The sequence below is a fragment of the Lutra lutra genome, chromosome 8 (assembly GCF_902655055.1).
Source record: "Lutra lutra chromosome 8, mLutLut1.2, whole genome shotgun sequence".
Classification (NCBI taxonomy): Eukaryota; Metazoa; Chordata; class Mammalia; order Carnivora; family Mustelidae; genus Lutra; species Lutra lutra.
The window spans coordinates 15,242,152-15,264,231 of record NC_062285.1 but is presented as its reverse complement, the minus strand read 5'-3'; the positions used below and the strand labels follow the sequence as shown (position 1 = coordinate 15,264,231).

At 42.5% G+C, this 22,080-nt stretch overlaps 1 protein-coding gene and 1 long non-coding RNA gene across 2 annotated transcripts in view; one reads left to right on the top strand and one right to left on the bottom strand.

The window, feature by feature from the left end:
- The window catches only part of LOC125107152 (uncharacterized), a 48,322-nt gene that overhangs the window by 3,994 nt on the left and 22,248 nt on the right, over nt 1-22,080 (bottom strand). The window lies entirely within an intron of this gene.
- GPR158 (G protein-coupled receptor 158) overlaps nt 16,828-22,080 on the top strand; it is a 424,695-nt gene continuing 419,442 nt past the window's right edge. Inside the window, exon 1 of the mRNA XM_047741925.1 lies at nt 16,828-17,729. Within this exon, the coding sequence (XP_047597881.1) occupies nt 16,828-17,729 (902 nt within the window). The remainder of the gene's footprint in view (nt 17,730-22,080) is intronic.

The following is a 22,080-nucleotide window of genomic DNA, read 5'->3' as shown; positions in this document are numbered from 1 at the left end:
TCTACTGAAAAAATTCTACAGTCTTGAAATGTAAATTTAGAAAAATGATTTTTGGGAGATGTGCGGCTACCTATTCCTTTGTATGTGCGCTTTAAGGTACTTGAACTTTCTGGGATTCTAACAGTCTTATTGTGCTTTAATAAATCTCTTAGATTGTCAGAATTGCCCAATCTCTTGACATAAATAAAAATGTATTTTTCGAATGGCTTCTTTTGATATTGGCAAAAGAAAGCAGAGATAAAAGGAAGAGGGAAGGGTGGAGAGAGAAAACAAGAAGAAAAAAAAAAAGATGTGCAGATAAACAATTTGAGAACCTAATCCTCTCCCCTATTTTCATGTCAAGAGAGTAGCCTATAATTCGTTGCCTCAGGGAGGTATGTGACAGAAAGCAGAACCGTCAGCAGAAGGTTCTAGTCTTTGTTTCAGAAACTTTAATCCCAATGAGAACAACAATTCCCCAGAAGAAAAAATCCCCCTGGTCTAGTATTAGAAAAAGTTCATAATCCCAGAGCAACAGTGACCCAGGTCTTTTTACTGGAGATACCCCAGGGAGGCAGTGAGATCTCAGAGAGGAATATTGGCAGAGGGGATCATAACAGGGTTGCCAGATAAAATATAGGACATCCAGTTATATTTGAAATTCACATAGTGAATAATTTTTTTAGTGTAAGTATGTCCTAAAATAGCATAGAGCATACGTACATGAAAAAAATTATGTATTGTTTATCTGAAATTCAAATTTAACTGGATGTCCTATTTTTTTGTCCGCCTATTTTTTATTTCGTTTTGTTTTGCTCATCCTGGCATCCTAGATCACAGGCACCTCAGAGCTCAGCTCTGCAAGGTGCAGAGATTCCCACGACCCACGTATGTTCTGGCATGTATCAGAGAGCCACTGGATCTGGGACAGTGGGTACCTTGGTGGTAGGTGGAGTGAACAGATGACTGAAGACAAAGGCCCCACAGTGTGTCACTGTGTGAAGCCTTGGAACCCAGGTCCAGTCTGCTGTGGGAGACTGGTAGATCTTTCTAGAATGTCTGAGGCTGAATTTAGGATTGAGATGAAATATTGGAGTAAAAATTAGTTTCCTAAAATATTGGAAAGCCACATTCCATTTACATCTGAGTTTATAAAGATTCTTTCTTGGGATGATACAAAAACCAAAACCAAAAAAGCTTTGGAGTTTCAAAACCTAGGTGATTAGCGGCTTGACTCTTGTTTCCCAATGGTCACATCTCAAGAAAGGGCTCTCTTGGTGTAGGACAGGAGCAGAACTAAGGGTTCGGGATGGAGGCATGGGGATAGCTGCCTACTCCTGCGACCTTCTAGGGTTGCTGTTTCCCCTGAGGCGTTTCTGAGTTGCCGAGGGAGATCTGCCCAGCTCAGACTCACAGGACACAAGCCTGGCTTAGTCACAGATGGCACTCTTGTCTGCCACCTCAGAGCTGTCTGATGGCAATGGGAGATATTAGTCAGTTTTGGTCACAGAGAATGTGGTCATGGCCAGAATCTGTAAATTCAGCCCAACTGAAGGAGGTTCCTCAGGGGACCACGCGTGTAGGAAGGAAAAACCCCCAAGTCATACATACTCGTTGTTACTACAGAACTTTGACCCTCATGCACATGTGGCTCTTCTGATCTCATGCAAGGACTTCTTCCATTCTCATGACTTGGAACAGAGCCTGAAGGCTTCCAGGCTGTTGCATGGCCATTTCCCTCTTGGCTCCCACCGTAAACTTTAATGGTAATGCCTTACCATTCCTGTAGTAAGGGGGGCAAAACCCCACAGGAGTCAAACACAACCAGGAACGGAGAGCTAATGAGAGATAACTTAGAGATCTTCGAAAGATCTAGAGTGGCCAGGCTTATCCACCTAGTCAACGTCACTTGCCTTCCATCGCCCCTCTGATTTCTTCCTGACTTTTGGTTGTAGACTATTTAATTGATTTGTTTTGGCGAGGACGTTGTGGGAAAGGAGGAGGCACTTCTCTCACTGAGAGGGAGATCCTGGGCCCATATTTTTTCTTCAGCTGCTCAAATGACAAGTATAAATAAGGAAGAAGAATCTAAAAAAGAAATTTAGGTGGGTACATTATTCAGAGACAGGAATTTTTTTTTTAATCCTCTTCACTCTTCACGCTTAAAAAAAATCTACCCCTTCGCACAGCAGCTCAGTTCTCTCCTGGTTCTTGTTCCAAGTCTGCCCTCATCCTGAGAGGGAGTGGGTGTGAGGATGGGGGAAACCCAGCTTCCGGAATAGATGCCGTAATAACAAAACCAGTAAACTGGAGGCAAAAACAACATCATAATTTGTAGGAAACTCTGTCTCTGTCCTGGTTTTTAAGAATTCCCCAATTCAGAAGTCATTTGGCAATGTAGAGCCCTTTTCCTGGCCATCTTTTGTTTTGTTTTTTAAATTTATTTTATTTTTTCAGTGTTCCAAGATTCATTGTTTATGCACCCCACCCAGTGCTCCATGCAATACGTGCCCTCCTTAATACCCACCACCAGGCTCACCCATCCCCCCACCCCCTCCCCTCCAAAACCCTCAGTTTTTTTCTCAGAGTCCACAGTCTCTCATGGTTCGTCTCCCTCTCTGATTTCCCCCAACTCACTTTTCCTTTCCTTCTCCCAATATCCTCCATGTTACTCCTTATGCTCCACAAGGAAGTGAAACGATATGATAACTGACTCTCTCTGCTTGACTTATTTCACTCAGCATAATCTCCTCCATTCCCATCCATGTTGATGCAAAAGTTGGGTATTCATCATTTCTGATGGAGGCATAATACTCCATTGCATATATGGACCATATCTTCTCTATCCATTCATCTGTTGAAAGGCATCTTGGCTCTTTCCACAGTTTGGTGACTGTGGCCATTGCTCCTGTGAACATTGGGGTTCATATGGCCCTTCTTTTCACTACATCTGTATCTTTGGGGGTAAATAATGCAGTTCCCGGCCATCTTTTTCTGAGAACTAACCCTTTGCATGTCTGCCAGGTCAATTTTAAAGACGAATGTGTTGACGATGAAGAAATAGTTGTATGAAGTCTAGAATCCTCTGCCCGTATTTAGGTGTTCTTTTTCACTTTTAGTCCTAACTTACTTGGGAATGAGTTAAGTAGTGAAATGTGTAGTTGTAAGAAATTATCAGGATCAATGTTATTTTATGCTACTGAAAATACGGCTGTTTTGCTTATGAATCTAGCTGTCTTCACCATCTCTCCCTAGAAAGCAGCTTGCTTCCCACAGTTTCCCGATGCTTAAAAAAAGCCCCCCAGACAGGGCTGCTCTCCATTATCAGAGACAGATCTGACCTGATACTTTGACTTGTAAACGAACACTGAAATCAGCCTCTGTGGGGGTATCTGGCTATTTTCTTCTTCCAAGAGGACTAAAGGGAGGTACTCAGAGCCCAGTACTAGGGGAGGTACTTACTTCCTGGTTCCAGGTACTTATTCCCTGAGCTCACACCTTAAATCCTTTTCAGGGAAGGAGGACTGGAACACTGCCCAGTGTCTTTCTGTCAGGAGAGGAGCTCCTAACTTATCTTTTCTCTTTCCCATCTTTTGTCCAAGGGAATCCCAGAAATAGCTATTATTGTCAAATATGTGAATGCCTTACTATTGCTACCTATCTTCAGGGGCCATAATTACTGTACTACATAGCGTTAAATATGGCAGATTAAATCTGTGGTAAATCTTACCGACTTTCAATATGACTGTTCATTTATATTTAAAAATCTGGGATAATTTCATCTGGAACCAGGTTGTTCTATCATTGATCAAAACCGGCTTTCTGGAGAATTAGGTTGTGGGGCTGTGATCTTGCTGTAGACCCCATGCTGGAAGCTTCGCTCCCCTCCCAGTGGGTACACAGCTTCTCATTTCCTCAGCCTTCTGTTCGTGATTTATGGATCAGATAGAGGGTGATGTTGGCTCCATCTGGAAAGTGGGTCAGCCAGTCTTTGAGGAGACACATCGGAGGCCTAGAATAGTGCTCTGGATACAGATGCTCCACGTTTAGAGACAGATAGGGAAGGGAAGAAAGAGGACTTGATCCTCAGAAAGTAAAATCAAACTTCAGCCTGAAGTGGACTGCCATCAAAGAGGACAGCTCAGCAGAGTGTGAATAACAACCTTAATTAATACGAAGGTCTACTTGAAGGCAGGCACTGAAAACCCTGCCCGATTTCAAATCAGGAGGCCTGTCTGAGCACTGAGACTTGCCACCAGTGGATTTTTGGCATTGGGAACAAAAGTGCACTGTGTTAGTCTGGAAGAGTGAAACGTTGGCACCGACTGAAACATTCATCGCTGCTTTGCTGGCTTTGTCACCTCAACGAATTGCAAAGGATGAGGAGTTTCTTATGGCTCGTGAGGGTCATTCATTTGGGGACTGGGCTATAGTGGTAAGGACAGTTCATAGTGATTTCCGTCCTTTCTGTTCCCTTCCCTTTCCTTTCTTTTGTTCCTTTGATTGACTTCAGGACCTTGGATTTGGCATAATCCTTTGTTCAAAACCCTTTCATCATTGGCCAATATGTGATCTGACTATCTAGTTTAGTTATTTTATTTTATTTTTTTTAAAGATTTATTTATTTATTTATTTATTTGACAGACAGAGATCACAAGTAGGCAGAGAGGCAGACAGAGAGAGAGGGGGAAGCAGACTCCCTGCCGAGCAGAGAGCCCGATGTGGGACTCAATCCCAGGACCTGGGATCATGACCTGAGCCAAAGGCAGAGGCTTAACCCACTGAGCCACCCAGGCGCCCCTAGTTTAATTATTTTAGATAAGCCCGGGTGTTCTTGAGCCTGGCACCCAGTGCCCTTCTCATACCTCACCCCACCCAAAGTGCTCGGTCATCTCTCTGAATCCTGTGTTCATAAGGTCCTTGCTTTCATCTGTGTGAGCAGACCACAGTTAATTCACCTGTTCTGTTGATGAGCATTTAGGCTTTTCAAGGTTCTTATTATTTAAACAGTAATGTTATTAACATTCTCGTGCATATCACAAGGCATACATATGCCAGAATTTCTTTTGTGTCTATATCAAGAGTGGAAGTGCTAGATCATAGAGTAGGTGAATGTTTGACATTACAAGGTGATGCTAAATTGTTTTCCAAAAACAGTCCTACGAATTTACATTTCCAGCAGCACCGCATAAGAGATCTTGGGAATTCACATCTCTTCCATCCTCTCCACATCCAATAACTTGCCCTTTTGGACTTTTTAATTTTTGCGGATTTAATTTGTACCTCATTGTGTTTTGATTTGCATTTCCATACTCACTAATGGGACTCCTATGTTAGTTGGCTATATATGTTTCTTTTCCTTTGAAATTTCTGATCATGTCTTCTGCTCATTTTTCAATTGGGATAAAAGTACTTTCTAAGAATAAGTAGGAAGAGTGATTTTTCAAAAAATAAATACTTTTAAATCTAAATTTAGGATTCTACTCTCAAATGGAGTTGGCACAAATGGTTTTATATGTTAACATTCCTCCATTAAGAAAATCTTACTTAAAAAAAAAAGAAAGTCTTATTTGCATCTAACACAGGCTATTAATGGGCAACATTCTGACCTTCAGAAAGATACAGTCCTGAATTCAACAATTTTTAACCATTTTGACCATTATCATTCTGCTTTCCCTTCTACTTCCAGTCCAAACCACCATACTCTCATATTTTGACTACTGCAGTAGCTTCCTATCTTGTCTCTGTGCTTCTGCTCATACCCTCCTCCTTCAGTCTGCATAGCAGTCCCCATGATTTTGTCACTCCTGTCAAATCCTCATGACTTCCCATTGCCCTTACAATAAAATAAAAACTCATTGTCTTAGTCCCCAAAAGCACTATGTGATTTGATCATTGCCTTCTCTCTGCCCCACACCCCACCTCTTTCTTAAGTCTCTGCCTGCAGTCATTTTTGCTCTTTCTGGGCAGACCAGATTTGATCCTCTTGGAGGGCTTTCATGATCATTATATTCAGTTGGGAAATTTGTTCTCCTCAGTCTTTCCATGGATCACACCTTCCCATCATTCATATTTCTACTCAGCGCCACTTAATCAGGGGCTTTCCCTGACCAACAATCTCTCTATAGCTCCTTATCCTACTTTACTTTTCCTTATAATACTTACTATAAAATTATACTTATTAAAAAATTACATTATATTATTTTTCATTTGTTTATTGTTGGTCTCCTTTCTGGAATGTAGGCCCTGTGATGACAGAGACTTGATTTGTTTACTGCAGTATCACTTTTTTCTAGAATGGTGTCTAGCACATAGTGGCCCCCCAATCCCCAATACCCAATAGATATTTTTTTGATGTTAAATAAAATAAAATCATAAATAATTCAGATGAGGAAGCTACCCCAAACTTCTTCAATTGTCCAGATTAATGTTTAGAAATAACATTAAATCAGCAAATGTAAATCATTTAATACGAAATGGGTTCATACAAACTAAGATGATACTAGGTAGACTCAAAGGATGATTCTAGAAAATCAAGTTAATTATGGAGAATACCTAGAATTGGTAGTTCTTTTTTTTTTCTTTAAACAAACGTTACTGAAGTACATTTTACATATCACCCACTTAAGTGCTCAGTTCAATGATTTCAAGTAATGTACTAGTGGTACAGCTATTACCACCAGTTTTAGGGCATTTTCATCCCTCCCTCATGCCAGTTTACTGCTGGTTGTTGCTCCCATTTCCAGGCCCAGGCAACCAACAATCTACCTTTTGTCTCTATAAATCTGTCTTTTCTGGGCATTTCATATAAACACAATATCTGGTCTCTTGTGTCTAGTTGCTTTCACTTAGTGTGATATTTTGAGCTTTATGCATGACAAAGCCTGTGTCAGAGGTTTGCTCATTTTTATGGCTGAAGAGTATTCTATATTTTTTTTAAGATTTTATTTATTTATTTGGCAGACAGAGATCACAAGTAGGCAGAGAGGCAGGCAGAGTGAGAGGAGGAAGCAGGCCGCCTGCTGAGCAGAGAGCCCGACGCAGGGCTCGATCCCAGGACCCTGAGATCATGACCTGAGCCAAAGGCAGAGGCTTAACCCACTGAACCACCCAGGCAGTGGATGTACCACTCTATTATATGTACTATAGTATATGTACATATTATAGAATGTATCATTCTATTATATGGATGTACCACATCGTGTCTATCCATTCACCGGCTGATGTACCGGTAGGTCATTTCTAGATTTTGGCTATGATGAATGGACATTCACGTGCATGTCTTTGTGTGGACATGTGCTTTCATGTCTTTTGGGTAAATAACTACGAGTACAATTGTTGGGTCATATGGTAGTTTATTTTTCGCTTTTTTGAGACCGTGCTAATCTGTTTTCCAACGTGACCATGCCACTTTTCATTCCCACCAGTGATGTAGGAAGCCTCCTGTTCTTTCCCAGCCTCGCCAACAGTTGTTAATTGTGTGCCTTATTTATTATAGTCCTTCCAGTGGGTATATAATGGTACCTCGTGGTTTAAATTTTCACTTTCTAAAGACTAATGGTGTTGAGCCTCTTTTCATGCACTCATTAGGCATTCGTATACCTTCTAGGAGAAATTTGCATTCAGAAATTGGTAGTATTTAAGACTTTAAAGGAGACATATTTATAGAAGTTTTCTCAATAAATAGGGTTAGCTTTTAGAAAGGCAGGCATAGGACTGGAGTGTGCAAAGTACTTAAAAAGGAAGAATGTAAACAGCATAGCTGTGGCCAAATGCAGGGACTCCAAAAGGTAGTGGAGGGCTGGTGTGTTGGGAAATTAAAATTTGTAAATGGTCTTGAATGCCAGGTTGAGTAATGCAGTACAAGAGGGATGGTAGCAAAAAGGGACAGGATTTTGATGCCTAAGAGAAGTATTTGCGTTAAATATGTATGTACTAATTTTCCTGTTTGTGACCTAACAGTCTCACTTACGTGAGTCTGTCAGTAATCTCAGTCTATCAAAGAACCGTAGGAAAGAAATAGGTCCCAATGACCATTTGGTTTGTCTGTCCATCCAGGAGGAATATAAGTATAACTCATTTTTGCTACATGCATATAGTTTCTACCAAAGATCACAAATTATTCTTCAAGGAAAGAGATTCTCTTCAGTTCTTGGTTAATCCATCTCAATTAAATATAACCTCGACATTCAGGAAAGCCTTCTTGTTACAGTCTTATTTCTTTCGTGAATTTAATTAAATTTTAACTTTTTTCTCTAGAATATCTGACTTGAGATACAAAAACAAACAGTTGAAACAGCTCCTTTCCGTCACATTTGGTACTCATGATACAGCAGATTCTTGAAAATTGTTTCTCTTTTTAGCCTTCTGTTCTCTAGTCTGCTTTTTTTCTATGCAATATATAAGAACTCATTTCTGCAGAGTGCTCATGAAGAACCCATTTCTCCCCAGACGCTGTGATACGTGATGGCCACATATACTTGAAGTCAGCCCCATTACCAAAGAACATTTATTGACACGGGCAACAAAAGAAGCTGGAAGCTTTTTGTGCCAAAATTTCTCTGAAATTCTTCCGCGTCTGAATAGTGAGCTGTTGGTAAAGACCAGGCAAATTTTCCTTGAGGCTATTTATTCCAAAGAATACCTCAAAATGACAACTAGAAACAATGTATATATGGCACAGGATTCAGACTTCTGTATCACAGCACCTGGGACATTTGCAAGACTGTTTTGTGCCTGGACTCACGCTTAGGTTTGTCATTGTCTTAGCCTGAAGTTATTTCCCTCAGAATAAGTGTAGCGATGTTCTTCTTCTTCTTCTTCCACTACATTTTGTTGGAATATCTTTCTGTGTTATGTCTCCTTATTTTATTTTTTCCATACAATCCAGGTATCTGAAATTCCAACAGTATCAACATTATAGGATTAACTTCCCCTGACTTTTTTAAAATAGGAAAACTTTAACAAGTGACTTAATATTATTGTAAACTTGTTTTTTTTTTAAACTTTTTTTTCATTAAGTTTTTTTATTTGAATGTAGTTGATGCACAATGTTACATTAGTTTCAGGTGTGCAACATAATGATTTGACTTCTTTATACATTATGCTCTATGCTCACCACAAGGGAAGCTACCATTGTCACCATACCATGCTATTATAATATCATTCATTATATTCCTCATGCTGTGCCTTTTATTCCTGTGACTTATTCATTCCATAACTGGGACCCACCATCTCCCACTCCTCTTCATTCATTTTGCCCACATCCCCAACCCCGTCCCGGTGGCAACCATCAGTTTGTCCTCTGTGTTTACGGGTATGAGTCTGCTTTTTGATAAACTTGTTCTTTATACGGTTGTTTGGGTTTACAAGTGTCTGCTCTTCTTCAGTGGAGAATTGCCATCAGTCCGTATCTCTTATGTGTCTACAACATGCATTGTGGATATGGTCCCGGGGCACTCAAAGTTTCCAACTTTCAAAGGCTGCTGCGTGAAGATGGAGAGCCAAGTCCCAAACTGGTCATGGAGTAAATCTTCGTTATGCTCAAGGTAATGTGCTGATGAACACACCATCACAGACTATAATAACACACACATACCTGTGGCATGGGAGCTTCCCACCAAGAAGGAAAGCAGACAAAATTCAGCAAAGAGAAAATAGTCCATTTCCCATCTCTTTCTATCCACAAAGCTCCTTTTCCAGTAAATTTTGTTTCAAATTCTTGAGTTGTTCTTAATTCTTAATGAGAAAGGGAGCCAATCCTTCTATTAAATAGAATTGGCCTTTCAGTAATTTAGTGGGGTTTTTTTGTTTGTTTGTTTTTTGTAAATGCTGTACTAGTTCTTTCCAGCATTGTTGGGTATTTGTTCAGAGACCTGGAAAGCCATTAAAGGAAATACTTTGCCTTCGCACACTCAGGCTTTTCCTACATAAATGCCATTTCCTGGTGTTCTCTCCCTTGGGGTCAGAGAGTTCTTCAGGTGTCTTTAGGTTTACAGAACCATTTTGTGTGCACGGAGGCATGGAAGATTAGGGGAAACTAGCAGTTTGGGCCAAAGCCTCAGTGACTCGGATACTGTTTAGCAGTACTTAAAAAAGATGTACTTTATTGGGAAAGATAGAACAGCCCAAGTCATGACTTTATAGTGGAAAGCAGAGGAGATGACTCCCTAAAGAACAGGAGCGTTTTTAGAAGTGATGCTGACAGGGAGTAAGAGTTTTAAGGGTAAACTGGAGGCAGATGAGAATAAACTGTGAAGTAAAAAACATAAACATCTTGGGTAAACTTTCTAAGCCGGAAATAGAAAACCAGAGAGTTTTTTTTTTTTCCCCCTGAGCAGATTTCAGGCATATTTTCATCCATTCATGTTGACTTTCTTCTTTTTCCACGTGAAATACACGGGAGAGGGGAAGCATGTGGAGGTGATAGGTCACACTGAGGAGAAGTACAGTGCAGAGCTGTGGTTCTCAAAGAGTGGCTCCCGGACCGTCAGTAGCAGCATCACGGGGAACTTGTTAGGAATGCAGATTCTCAGGCCCTACTCCAGACCTACTGAATTGGCAGTTCTGTGGGGGGTATGGCCACTGATTTGTGCTTTGACACAAGCTCTCCAGGTAAATCTAATACACATCAGTGTTTGAGAACCACTGGTAGAGGGTTTAAAAGTATGATCTCTGGAACCAGACGGCTGCATTTCTTAGGGCAATTCTTTGTTTGTTTTGTTTCCCCATCTGTAAAATGGAAACAGTATCAAACTCAGTTCCCTAAGGAAGACTAAAAGAGCTCACCCCTGTCAGATCCATAGTACAATGCCTGGCTACTGCGTTCTATAAATGTTCGGATGATGATGATGATGATGATGATGATGATGTTAATAAAAAATATTCTTTATTGGTGTCAATTTCATTGTTATTCATAGACTTTATTTCACAATTAATAACAAGGCTTTGTGTTTCACAGGAGTTCTTCTTCCCCAATGTCTTAGAGTTATTTTCCATGGCTCAAGGCAGTATTTCTCAGCATGTGCTCCGTGGACCATTTGCAACAAGATCAGCTGTTGTGCTTATTAAAATGCAGATTCTCAAGTCCTCCCCAGATCCACAGTGGTATTCAGAATTCTCTAGTGATACTACTACACCCAGAAATTTCAAAACTACTGCTCTTGGAGAACAAAGACTATGACCATTTTGCAAATGGGCACATGGGGCACAGGGTGGCATATGTTTAGGGAAAACCAGAATCTCAGTAAGACCAGGAATAAGAATTGGATTTCTGAATTTGTGTCACATCTACAGACTGTGCCGTCCCTTCGTAGTGTTATTTGCTTTATCAGGAATCCGACTGGGGTTTGCCACTTTGTTTATTGAGGTCCGTCATTATTTAATCTGAAAATAACTTTTACCTTGTAAATCTAGAACTATTAAGAATGACGAGTTCTTGGAAAATACACCTGGGCCATGATCTGTTGCTCGGCTGCAATCGTTCTGGTTGTGGGTGTATCTAACACATCACTCTTATGGTACGGATGAAGCAGAAGGGCTTGGAGAGGTTGAGGAAATTGTTAAAAGTCATGTGACTGGATGATGGCAGAGCCAAGAGTAGATGTTGGTCTCCCAACTGCCAATTTAGTGTCCTTTCACCATATCCCACTGTCTTAATCCTTGCTGATTTAAATGATTTAAAGCTGCACTTAATTTTTTTTAAAACAACTACATACACTGCTCACATAAAATCCGGTCTCAGCAGCTTTTGACCTCCCTTAATTTCTTTTTCTTGAAGATATGCAAACATCACACACACACACACACACACACACACAAGATATGCAGACATCACATCTTTTTTATAATATTGATAAATTAGTCATATGACAACCAATAACTCATGACTCCACTGCATATTGCTTTTTCATCAGTGCACACTAAACCATTCTCAGGCAATTAGACTGACTTCTCAGGCCGTGATGAAAAGCTTTGGGCCTTTTTGCGGAGGGCCGACGGGTCTTGTATGCATTGTTCTATTACGGTCAAACTCCTATGTGGTATCCACATCTGTTTAGACAATTTCATTCTTAATTTTGAGGCCACACAGGGGTATTTATCTATATGTACAAATTATTTTCACTTAATTGGTGGTGTGGGTGGGGGTGGGTGCTATTCATGCCAGAATCACTTGATTACTGTATAAAATGATTTTCTTTTTGTCTCAATTGTTTGTACTTGTCATATTATATATGAACTTCAGGTTATTGAAGTTATTTTCTTCCAGCCCTCTTTCCTGTTAAGAATGGAATATTTGTAGTCTTAGTGGACTCATATATTACTCCCTCTAACTAAGTTTCTTTCCATCTTGTCTTTAGCTAGTTCATTACTATCTACCACCTGGCTAACTGCTCCTCATTCTTGAAGTCTCAGCTCAATTGTTACCTTTTCATAGAAGTCTTTCTTTTCTTTATCTCTTTATATAAGAAGGTTCCTGTCTCCATACACTGCAGTTTTTATCACTCTACAGTGTTTATTTTTTAAAAAAAATTTATTTTTATTAACATATAATGTATTAATTAGCCCCAGGGGTACAGGTCTGTGAATCGCCAGGTTTACACACTTCACAGCACTCACCATAGCACATACCGTCCCTAATGTCCATAACCCAACCACCCTCGCCCTACGCCCCTCCCCCCGGCAACCCTCAGTTTGTTTTGTGAGATTAAGAGTCTCTTATGGTTTGTCTCCCTCCCGATCCCATCTTGTTTCATTTTTTCCTTCCCTACCCCCCAAACCCTCCACATTGCCTCTCAAATTCTTCATATCAGGGAGATCATATGATAATTGTCTTTCTCTGATTGACTTATTTCGCTCACCATAATACCCTCTAGTTCCATCCACATCGTTGCAAATGGCAAGATTTCATTCTTTTGATGGCTGCATAGTATTCCATTGTATGTATATACCACATCTTCTTTATCCATTCATCTGTTGATGGAATTCTAGGTTCTTTCAATAGTTTGGCTATTGTGGACATTGCTGCTATAAACATTTGGGTGCATGTGCCCCTTCAGATCTCTACAGTGTTTATTTCTTCATGGCACTTACCACTGTATGTAATTTTTTAAGTTTGTTTTCTCTTTTTATTATGTCTGTCTCTACACAGTTGATTGTAAGATCCATGTGTCTATTGCACAGAAGATGTGTTTAGTTTGCCCCAATAGCAACCCTAATGCCCGATATGGAGTAGAACCTCAATCAGCATCTGTTGAATGAATATGTCTTTGTGAGTTGGTGTGGAATCTTGTGATTTGTTTAGAGGTGTATGAGGATGTGTTAAATCTTGGTCTCTTATAAAAACCTCTTTTGGATTATTTCCTTCATTGATGGATGCTGACATTGACAAAGGGTCATCTACTACTCAGCTACCTTGACTCCAGACCTATTAAATGGACCAGGACTCCTTATCTCAATCTTGTGTGTACTTAGGTTTCTAGAACATTCAAGACCACAATGTGCTATCTTCTTGATTGAGCCTGTATTCTATGGTAGCCTCTGGTCACACTGGAGATGTCGCTAGTGGGAAATGCCCTGTGTTGTAGGTGTAAAATATACATTGGATTTTGAATATTTTGTATAAAAATGTAAAATATCTCACTAATAATTGTTAAATTATTTACTTATTGAAATATTATTTTGGATATATTGGGTCAAATAAAATACATTATTAAAAATAATTTTATTTTTTTTTTTACTTTTTAAATGTGCTACTGGAACATTTAAGATTATACGTATGAATCACATTTGTAGCTCACATTATATTTCTATTTTTGGCATTGTTCTAGACCCAACTAGTCTACCTCAGTTATTTGACAGTATAGACTGAGGGTGAGCCACTGAAGGGAATGCTAAAATTCCAAAAGCCTCTCATAGTGTGCTCTTCTCTTGACAGATATTAGCTAGGGGAGGGCTGGTACCTCTGGAGAGTGGCTTAGGTACCATTCAGTATTCCTTCAGTGTTAAGTCATGAAGACCAATTTGTGTCCCAAGACCTGGAAACTTTAAATGTCTGCCAGTGATCATAAATCTTGTTTAGGAGAATGCTGGTACCAGAACCCAAATCTTTTATTATGTTCAGTCATTGAATTACTTATAGAGGGGCATACTAATAAGATTATATCCTCTTTTTAAAAAAATCCCATACTGGACAATTTTAAAGAACTGTTAATAAATTTTACGTTTTCTAAGAATATAAATTAATGAGGAAATTACATTTCAATCCTTAGCTTGTTATATAGATTGAAGATCTTATTATATATGCTGATAAATTAAGCAAACAGAAACTCCTGTTACTACTGCCACGTGTGCTACAGTAGAGCATTAAACCAGGGTGGCATTTATTTAGCAAAGGAGTATACACTGCAAAGCAAATTTTAAGCAGAAGTCGGATATGAACATGAAATCTACTTGTAAATAAGTATAAATCTAGTAAGCATTCTTTGCATAAGTATAAAATTTCACTTGGTGATCATGTGCTATAGTTTGGAAAACTTGTTACTCGGTCTCATTCTAAAAGTCCTTGTCATTGACCTATTAGGCAAACTTTTCTTCTTAGGTAAGCACGTGGATTTAGAAATAATTAGCTTTATCATTACGATCTTCTGGTTCATTCATTAATTTATCAAATATTTAGTGAGAACCTACTATGTACTAGGTAGTTCTGTGAGTTCTAAGCGCTCAGGATACTACAGTGACCAATACAGATGATATTTATTTATTTGACAAAGAGACAGTGAGAGAGATAACACAAGCTGAGAGAGTGGGAGAGGGAGAAGCAAGCTTCCCGCTGAGCAGGGAGCCTGATACGGAGGCTTGATCCCAGGACCCTGGGATCATGACCTGTGTCGAAGGCAGATGCTTAGCGACTGAGCCACCCCAGGTGCCCTTACAGTGACCAATACAGACAACCTCTTTTTTTCTTTGGAACTTACATTTCAGTGCTCAGGTATTTTCTCAATAGGGAGCATGAAATGAAATGATAAAGTAAATCTAAGCAGTGCGATCCCAGAATGCCATTATTGCCATTTTTGTTGGTTAGGAACTGAAGTAAATTTGGGATTATCTTTCTTGGGGAATTTGAAAACAGAGATGCCTATGGGAAGTAGAGATCCATAAAACACTACATATCCAGTAGTAATTAGTATTTTCTGAGTATCAGAAGACATCCTTAGAATTGCAAATAAAACAATTAGACTTTGTTGAGGGATTTCCCAGTAATGGGGGGGGGGTTTCACATATTATTCAGCTTATTATTATTATACATGAATATTATTCTGTATCTCTTATTTCTTTTGCTGGGGTATCCCAACCTGTAGTTAACTCGATGTCTTGGTTCTCATATCTATTAACTCTAAAAACTCCCAGTCAGAATGACTTCCCTGTTCAGTCAACACAGACTCAGTCATTCTCATTCTCTCACATCTGAGTCCCACCTCTGGCACATGTCTCTCCGTTCACATATTCACTTGCATACACTTTCACATCCCCTCTGTCCTGGCCCCCTTTCAGGCAAAGGTTCCTTAAATATAGCATTTTTTTTTTTTCTCGAAGCTCAGCCGGTAGATGTCTCCATTACTCCCTCATAGCTAAGACCTTGCAAGTAGCTTTTAATCATTTCTTTAACCGACAATAAGGAGGAGGATTTGATAATTTGCCTAAAATGAGCAGATGCTCGGGAGGACACGTCTCCATCCTACGTCCCCCCCCCCCCTTCGATTTAAGTCAGGAATGAAAACTCCTTTCTCCTTCTTTTCCAGGCAAAAGAAAAGGCTGATTTAGCTAAGCATGCAAGACGCCAACACCCTCCTCCTCAGTACGTCCAAGTTTCCTTCGCTCTGAGCCACAAACGCTCTGCTTCTCCCTTCACTCCCGCCCACCCCACCCCCACCCCCTCAGGTTTCCGAGTCATCAGGGAACGCGAGTGGGTGAAAGGACTCTGTGCTGCTGCATCCCGAGCCACCGCCTCCTCCTGCGCCTCCTCCGTGCCGCCTCGGGTTCAGCACTGGACAGCTCCCGCCCCAGCCCAACAAATGGCAGTCGGCTGATTGACAGAGGAGCCGACCAAACAGGGAAGAAGACGGCTTGAAGCCGCCCCTCAAGGGTTTGGTTGCGGCCAAGCTGCCTCTTTAAACAGGCTTTCCTCCAGAGCAGGGGGAGACAGGAGTGTGGTTCGTGGCCAAACCTGAGGGCTCCCATGAACCAGTTGCCTGGTCCTATAAACTCCAGAGAGACCACGTCTTAAAAGGAATCTCCGCTCTTTGGGACTCAGTCCTGCGCTCGCGGAGCGGATCTGTGTGCGCGCACTCCGCGCCTCCCCGCGAAGCGAACGAGGAGGAGCCAGAGCCGGGAGGCGGGAACGACCTGCCACGGGTGAGATGATGGAGCAGCGTCTTTGGCGGCCGCCGCGGCAGCAGCAGCAGCAGCAGCAGCAGCAGCAGCTCTCGAACACACCTCAATGAGCGCGGCGGTGGAAGCTGCTGAGCAGAAAGACGTAAGCAGGCTAACTATAGCCGCCCGGAGCGAGAGGGGATGTAACCTGTTCGGCTCGAGGCTGTGAGGTGCGTAATCCCGAGCCGACCCATTATGGAGCGGGTGCAGCCAGCGTTGCCACAGGTGATTTGATTTCCTGTGACGGTAGCTCAGCCAGCCGGGCCAATTCCGAAACATTCTTATTTTGAAGTCCCTTTCGACTGGGTGCCATTTGGAGAAGGCGGCCGACTCCTAGTAAAAGTCTTACTGTTGATAAATTGACGACCAAATTTTAAAAAGTGTCTCCCGTTACCTCCTTTCGTCTCTGCAAAGCAGATGGGAGCCATGGCTTATCCCTTACTCTTCTGCCTCCTGCTTGCTCATCTGGGATTGGGAACTGTTAGCACCGGCCGCGACCCTCCGGGACGGCTGGATTCCCCTCGAGAGAGAACTCTGAGGCTGAAGCAGCACACCCAGCAGCCGGCTCGAGCCTCTGCCTCGGACCCCTCGGCTCCCTGGAGCCGCTCCACCGACGGCACCATCTTGGCGCAGAAACTCGCCGAGGAGGTGCCCATGGACGTGGCCTCTTACCTCTACACCGGGGACTCCCACCAGCTGAAGCGAGCCAACTGCTCTGGCCGCTACGAGTTGGCGGGCCTGCCGGGGAAGTCGTCAGCCCTAGCCAGCTCCCATCCCTCCTTGCACGGGGCGCTGGACACGCTGACACACGCCACTAACTTCCTCAACATGATGCTGCAGAGCAATAAGTCGCGGGAGCAGAACTTGCAGGACGACCTGGAGTGGTACCAGGCACTGGTGCGGAGTCTCCTGGAGGGCGAACCCAGCATTTCCCGGGCAGCCATCACCTTCAGCACCGAGTCGCTGTCCGCGCCGGCCCCGCAGGTTTTCCTCCAGGCCACCCGCGAAGAGAGTCGCATCCTGCTCCAAGATCTGTCCTCCTCGGCACACCACTTGGCCAACGCCACGCTGGAGACGGAGTGGTTCCATGGCCTGCGGCGCAAGTGGAGGACCCACTTACACCGCCGAGGCTCTAATCAGGGTCCCCGGAGCCTGGGCCATAGCTGGCGGCGCAGGGACGGACTTGGCGGGGACAAGAGCCACGTCAAGTGGTCTCCGCCTTATCTGGAGTGCGAGAACGGGAGTTACAAGCCCGGGTGGCTGGTCACTCTCTCCGCTGCTTTCTACGGGATGCAGCCTAACCTGGTCCCGGAATTCAGGTAGGGAGTGGAAAAAAGGCAAAAAAAAAAACCTCCTTCCGGTTTCTCGTTGGGGAAGGAACACTTGGCTGTGACACTTAACGCTGCCCACACTCACAGCAGAGACCCAGGCTGGGGGACACCTTTCACAGGCGCCTGTGCTTAGGGACAAGAAGCGCCCTAACCTCTGTCAGCTCAGTGAAAGCTTCTCTCAGATCAGTTTCCCTGCAAGGGTCAGGGAATTGAGGAGCATTTGGCAGAGTGGAGAGAAATCTCTGATGCCCTAGACTTCTTTTCAACCCTCAGGAGATCAGGGAGGGGAGTTCCCCGTCTGGGGGTAATTGGAGGGAAGCTGGAGAGCTCCGGGTGTGCTGCCAGGCAGAGTGGCCAACATGGGATAAGAGAAAAGAGAAAAGAGAGCAAGAAGACAGAGTTCTTCGCTTCTGCCACTTAGGGGTAGTCTCTTCCTGTTTCCTATGTGTGTAGTTCGGCACACCAGTCTGCTGTTAGGCAGTTACCAGAGGGGGTGTGATTAAAACAGCGCGTCCCCTCTGTAGTTCTGTCCCCTCAGCAGTGAGTCAGTCTCCGCAGCATAGCTGTTTCCAGGACCCACACTTTACAGTGCGGTTAGTGTGCTCCTCCTACCATCTCCCTCCAGTCTCCTTTCCTTCCCCTCTTCCTCCTGTTCTCTGTGTCAGGCATACCTGAGGGCTCTCCAGTCCTTCACCTGGTCACATATTTTATCAATGAACCTGGCCGAGTTATCTGAGGGAGGGGAGGATTAGTTCTGACTGAATTCGCTTGGGGAGCTTGTTCGAAATTTAATCACAGTTCCTCTGTGTTTCCTGTCTAAAGGTCTAGCATTCGTGGGGAGATGAAGAGTTTACAAGTTAGCGCGGGTCACTTCTGTCCTGGGAAATGCCTGATCTTTTTGGAGAGAAACGTCTAAGAAATAGCACTGAAGAATGGATGTGAGGAAGGAACAGAAAGGGGAGAGTAGAAACTCCAAGGACAGCCTGAGAGAGGGCCATGGATTGAGTGGGATCCTCCTCAATTTCCCTGATGGGAGGCTCTGGCAAGACCTTGGTGGTTGAGGTTGCTGCTGTACTTTCGGGGAACTTAAACAAAAGTGAGAACCGAGTGTGTGTGTGTGTGTGTGTGTGTGTGTGTGTGTGTAGGCATGCGCACGTGCCTTCATGCTCTATTTGGCACAACAAGGACAGGGTGCCAAGCTCGTGAAAGATACCAGGCTGAGTGCTGGGTGGGCAAAAGGGGAGATCAGAAAGCTTGTCTTGGCACTGTCGTTTACAGCTGGATGACCCCCAGTAAGTTGCTTAACTTCTCGGGGCCTCAGCTGCTTATCTACCAAGTGAGGGAGTTGAACTAGATGGTCTCCAGGGAGCCATCTAGCAGTAAAATTCGGTAGCTTTTAATGCCAGCAACACTTGAAAAGGCAAATACCGAAAACAACCCCTTTCTCTGATTCTATATGACTATGTTAAGAGTGTGTGTGTGTGTGTGTGTGTGTGTGTGTGTGTGTGTACATGTCTGCATATGTTTCTATTGCTTTTAAAGACCTTGTCTTAAATGAGAGTAACTCTTTCCTACTTTCAGGATAATCTCATTTCCTCCTGATTTCTGCAGGATCCTATTAGTAAGAGCTGAGCCAGGCTTTGAGTCTTTGCCATATTGTTTGCTCAGAAGAGGAAAGATCAGCAGATGCCATTCACTGCCAACAAATTGTTTGTGGCCTTCGGATAAGTCCTTTTAGGGAGACCCAGTTCCCAGGATTAATCAATCTGTTATCTGTCTGTGTATCTATCTATCCATCTATCTATCTATCTATCATCTATCTATGTATCTGTTACAGTTACCTTGTCAGATTCTACAGTAACTGCTTTGTATGCATTATCTTGCTTAATTTTCACAGCTCCATGAGTTAGGTTTTATTAGTTTCCCTCTTTTACAGAAAAGGAACCTGAAGCAGGGAGAGGCTAAGCCTTTTTCCTGAGATTTCATAGCAGGTAAGTAGTAGAGCCAGGATTTGGGCCCATTTCATACTTTTAATCACTCTGCTGAACTCTGTTTTATGAAGGTGTTCTAAGAATGCTGCATATCGTACAGCTGATGCATAAAAATACATGTATTTTTAAGGGTCAGATGTGGGACCAGGGAGGAGAACCACTCATTTTCAGAATAATTTCTCTTAAGGCTAAGAAAGCATGAGTCACCTAAGAAAACTCAGTGTCTTCTGCCAGCCAAGATGAAAGGCCAAGGACATAAAGGGTCTGAGGTTGCGAGGGCTTACATGCCCCCTACCTATTTTTTGGACTACATTCAGAAAGTAGTTTGTTTCCTCTGGCTGAATTTCTTTAAGTGCTTTCATAGTCATCAAAGGTGTTCTTTAGCCACGGCACGCCGCCAGGCTATTTAGTATTCGGCTCTCTGCAAAGCTGGTTCGTCCTGGCAGTATGTATAGAGAGAATAAGTGCGCTCCTGTGAATGCCTTTGCCCCATGTCTCATGCCCCCCAAATGCTGCACTGAGGATTTGCACAGATGTAAATTATAGGAACTACAAGAAATCTTAAAGAGATCAGATGGTTCTCCTGTTGTTTCATAGGTAAACAGACAAAACCAAAAAAGTGAAGTGACTTGTCCAAATCACAAATCAATTTTAAAAGTAGTTTTTTTTTTTTTAAGATTTATTTATTTATTTGACCGACAGAGATCACAAGTAGGCAGAGAGGCAGGCAGAGAGAGAGAGAGAGGGAAGCAGGCTTCCCGCTGAGCAGAGAGCCCGATGCGGGGCTCGATCCCAGGACCCTGAGATCATGACCTGAGCTGAAGGCAGAGGCTTAACCCACTGAGCCACCCAGGCGCCCCCACAAATCAATTTTATAGTAATGACAAAAACAGGATCCAGGCCTTCTATCTCTGGTTCACACTATGCTTGATACATATAGACCTAAATCATATTTCTGTGGCTCTCAGAACCTTGCATACAATGCAAAGAGTTTACTCTTCATCTCTATACAGGACAAAAACATCAGCTCATAGAACACAGCTGTTGAATTAAAAAAAAAACCTATATAGGGGCGCCTGGGTGGCTCAGTGGGTTAAAGCCTCTGCCTTCGGCTCAGGTCGTGATCCCAGGGTCCTGGGATGGAGCCCCACATCGGGCTCTCTGCTCAGCAGGGAACCTGCTTCCTCCTCTCTCTCTGCCTGCCTCTCTGCCTACTTGTGATCTCTCTCTGTCAAATAAATAAACAAAATCTTTATAAAAAACAAAACAAAACTATATAGTTTATTTCATATACTGGAGATAATATCTAAATGAGTCTTTCCTGTCTCTTCATACTCCTATAAGGCAAAGTATTTTGTTGTTGTTGGTGGTGGTGGTGTTTTATGATCTAAGATGTACACTCTAAAATTCTATAAGTCAATAATACTGTACAGGCACAGTACAGGGCAAACCTCAAATGAATTTTTGGAAAACCATGATTAAGAGTTCTACAAAGGTTTTTTTTTTTTTAAGGATTTTATTTATTTATTTGACAGACAGAGTAGGCAGAGAGGCAGGCAGAGAGAGAGGAGGAAGCAGGCCCCCCATTGAGCAAAGAGCCCAACGTGGGGTTTGATCCCAGGACTCTGGGATCACGACCTGAGCCGAAGGCAGAGACTTTAACCCACTGAGCCACCCAGGCGCCCCTCTACATATGATTTTAAATGTATTTTGAACCTCCACAATGTTATTTGCAAAAAGCCTTATCTGTAATGAAAAACCCATTGATAATAATTTTCTTATGGAGGAGAAAAGGAAAAACTTTGTAGTTAAAATTTTCACTTAAGATCAGTTAGTATTTTCTCAGGTCTCACTTATAAGATTCAAGCATTTAAATTATATTTTATTTGGGGCTGCCTGGGTGGCTCAGTGGGTTGGGCCTCTGCCTTCAGCTCAGGTTATGATCTCAGGGTCCTGGGATTGAGTCCCACATCGGGCTGTCTGCAAGGCAGTGAGCCTGCTTCCTCCTCTCTCTCTCTCTCTACTTGTGATCTCTCTCTGTCAAATAAATAAGATCTTTAAAAAAATTATATTTTATTTTACAGAACATAAATCCCAAACATGAGATTCAGAAGTCAGGTGAGAACGTGGTTAACCATCTTCTTAAATTAATGTTTATCTCTGTAAAACACTTCTCAGGGTAAATTTTATTCCCCTTGGTTCCCAAATGACACAAGTATTTTAAATTCAAAGACTTGTTTAAGACTCAAATTGGCGGACGCCTGGATGGCTCAGTCCATTGGGCCTCCCCCACTGTTGCTTTCACTCAGGTCATAATCTCAGGGTTCTGGGATTGAGCCTTGTGTTAG